This window comes from Chiloscyllium punctatum, chromosome 33, assembly GCF_047496795.1.
Source record: "Chiloscyllium punctatum isolate Juve2018m chromosome 33, sChiPun1.3, whole genome shotgun sequence".
NCBI classification, from domain to species: domain Eukaryota; kingdom Metazoa; phylum Chordata; class Chondrichthyes; order Orectolobiformes; family Hemiscylliidae; genus Chiloscyllium; species Chiloscyllium punctatum.
This window is the reverse complement of record NC_092771.1, coordinates 24,221,937-24,224,024: the sequence shown is the minus strand read 5'-3', so window position 1 is coordinate 24,224,024 and position 2,088 is coordinate 24,221,937. Positions and strand designations below refer to the sequence as shown.

Genomic DNA, 2,088 nt, shown 5'->3' with positions numbered 1-2,088 from the left:
ATAACGAAAATGTGTTCACGCTTCTCTTAAATCTTGCTCCCCTCCCTCTGTAGGACTTTGACTCACACATAAACACCCCCCCCCACCCCCCACTCCCCACTCCTCACCTACCCCGTCCCTTCCTCCACCCCTTCCCAAATGCATCGGGGATGTGCAGGATTCCCATTGGCTGCAGTCCGGGATGCAAGTAGATGTCAATGAAAATCAGAAGCTGCTGTTTCTCTGTCCCTGTCTCTCTCTCCCACTCCCTCCCTGACAAAAAAAATCTCCAACGCAGTGAGTCATGTGACAGTCCAAAGTGCTACATTAGACCCAGAGACTTCCCAACACGTTAGTACATAGAAGCAAAAAAATAAGACGCGCAAGCAGAGCAACTCCAGGATCTGGAGGCGAAACAGAATTTGATGAATTCCAGCAATAAGGAAGAACATCTCAGATCTTCCTTCTCGTGTGCGTGCAGGAGACTTTGCATTTAGTTGGAGATAGCGACCTCGCCTCCCGTTTGAATTTGGACGGATCAGTGATTTTGGGTTTTGTTTCCTTTTGTGTCTCGGGTGTGTGTGTGTGAGGAGAGAGAAGTTTCTTATCTTAACATGCCGAAGTTTTGAAGGGTTTCTTTCCCCCTGTCACTGTCACACACACTGTCTTCTCTCGATCTCTCTGCATTTGGGGAATTCCATGCAGTCACGATGCCTCGTCCCGGTAGGAACACTTACAGCGACCAGAAACCGCCTTACTCCTACATCTCGCTGACAGCCATGGCCATCCAGAGTTCCCCGGAGAAGATGTTACCCCTCAGCGAGATCTACAAGTTCATCATGGACCGCTTCCCCTATTACCGGGAGAACACCCAGCGGTGGCAGAACTCGCTGCGGCACAACCTCTCGTTCAACGACTGCTTCATCAAGATCCCCCGAAGGCCCGACCAGCCGGGCAAGGGCAGCTTCTGGGCTCTGCACCCGAACTGCGGCGACATGTTCGAGAACGGGAGCTTCCTGAGGCGCCGCAAGCGGTTCAAGGTGCTGAAGGCGGACCACCTGGCGGTGGGGAAGCCTCCGGACGCCGCGCACTACCTTCAACAGCAAGCCAAGCTACGGCTCAGCGCGCTGGCCGTCTCCGCCAGTCCCCTCGCCCAACTGCCCGCCGCCTACAGCATGGCAGGATCCCAGAGCGGCGGCTTCAAGCACCCCTTCGCCATCGAGAACATCATCGCCCGGGAGTACAAGAACGTCATGGCCAGCGGTCTCGCCTTCCAGCCTCTGCCCCCCGGGTACCCCATGCCCCTCACCTCGGTCGGGGGGAGCCTGGGTACCGGCTGGCACCACATGTACAGCGCCAGCGTGATGGACACAGCCCCCCCGGCGCCCCCAGCGCCTCCACCCCCGCCCCCGCCTCCCCCCCCTCCTCACCCCCCTCTCCCCGTCCCCGGGAGCTCGGCCGACTACAGCCCCTACGGCGTGCCCCTCAAACCCCTGCCCCACGTCGGCCAGACCCTGCCAGCTATCCCGGTGCCGATCAAAGCCAGCCCGGGCGCGGTGACCGCTCTGCCCTCGCTGTCCGGTCCGATCTCCGCCCTCCTGTCCGGCGGCTCGGCGGGGGCTCTCAGCCCCGGCTCCCCGCAGCTCAGCAGCGGCCACCGGAGCCCGAGTCCCGGGGAGACGCTGAGCGGGCGGCCCGGGGCCGCTCTGCAGTCGGTGGCCGTGCACTGACACCCGGGGCACGGGGAGCGGGGCGGAGGGGGAGTTGAGGGTGGGCGAGTAAGGAGATGGTGGCGGGGGTGGAGGGATGTGGAGTGGTGGAGGTAGGGGCGTTGGAGAGGCAGAAGAGGAGGCAAAGGAATGGGGAGGTGATGGAGGAGGTGGGAAAATGAGGAGGTAGTGGAGGAGGTAGAGGAGTGGGGAGCTAGGGGAGTGGGGAGGTGGTGAAGGTTGGAGAGGAGTGGGGAGGTAGTGAGGGAGAGAGAGGCACCGAGAGAGAATGCGAGGGCCCAGCCACCCGAAAATTCCCCTCCAAAATCGATCCACGGCGCCACAGCAATGCAACTCGCCCACTCGCTCCCTTCTGAGCCTCGGCCCGCTGCCCCTCTCT

At 61.0% G+C, this 2,088-nt stretch overlaps 1 protein-coding gene across 1 annotated transcript; it reads left to right on the top strand.

The window, feature by feature from the left end:
- The first annotated feature begins 236 nt into the window (after positions 1 to 236).
- Positions 237 to 1,836, top strand: foxb1a (forkhead box B1a). Its single transcript, XM_072553149.1, has one exon. It carries the CDS (start codon positions 690 to 692, stop codon positions 1,707 to 1,709), a length of 1,020 nt encoding a protein of 339 aa, XP_072409250.1. The 5' UTR covers positions 237 to 689; the 3' UTR covers positions 1,710 to 1,836.
- Positions 1,837 to 2,088: the final 252 nt, after the last annotated feature.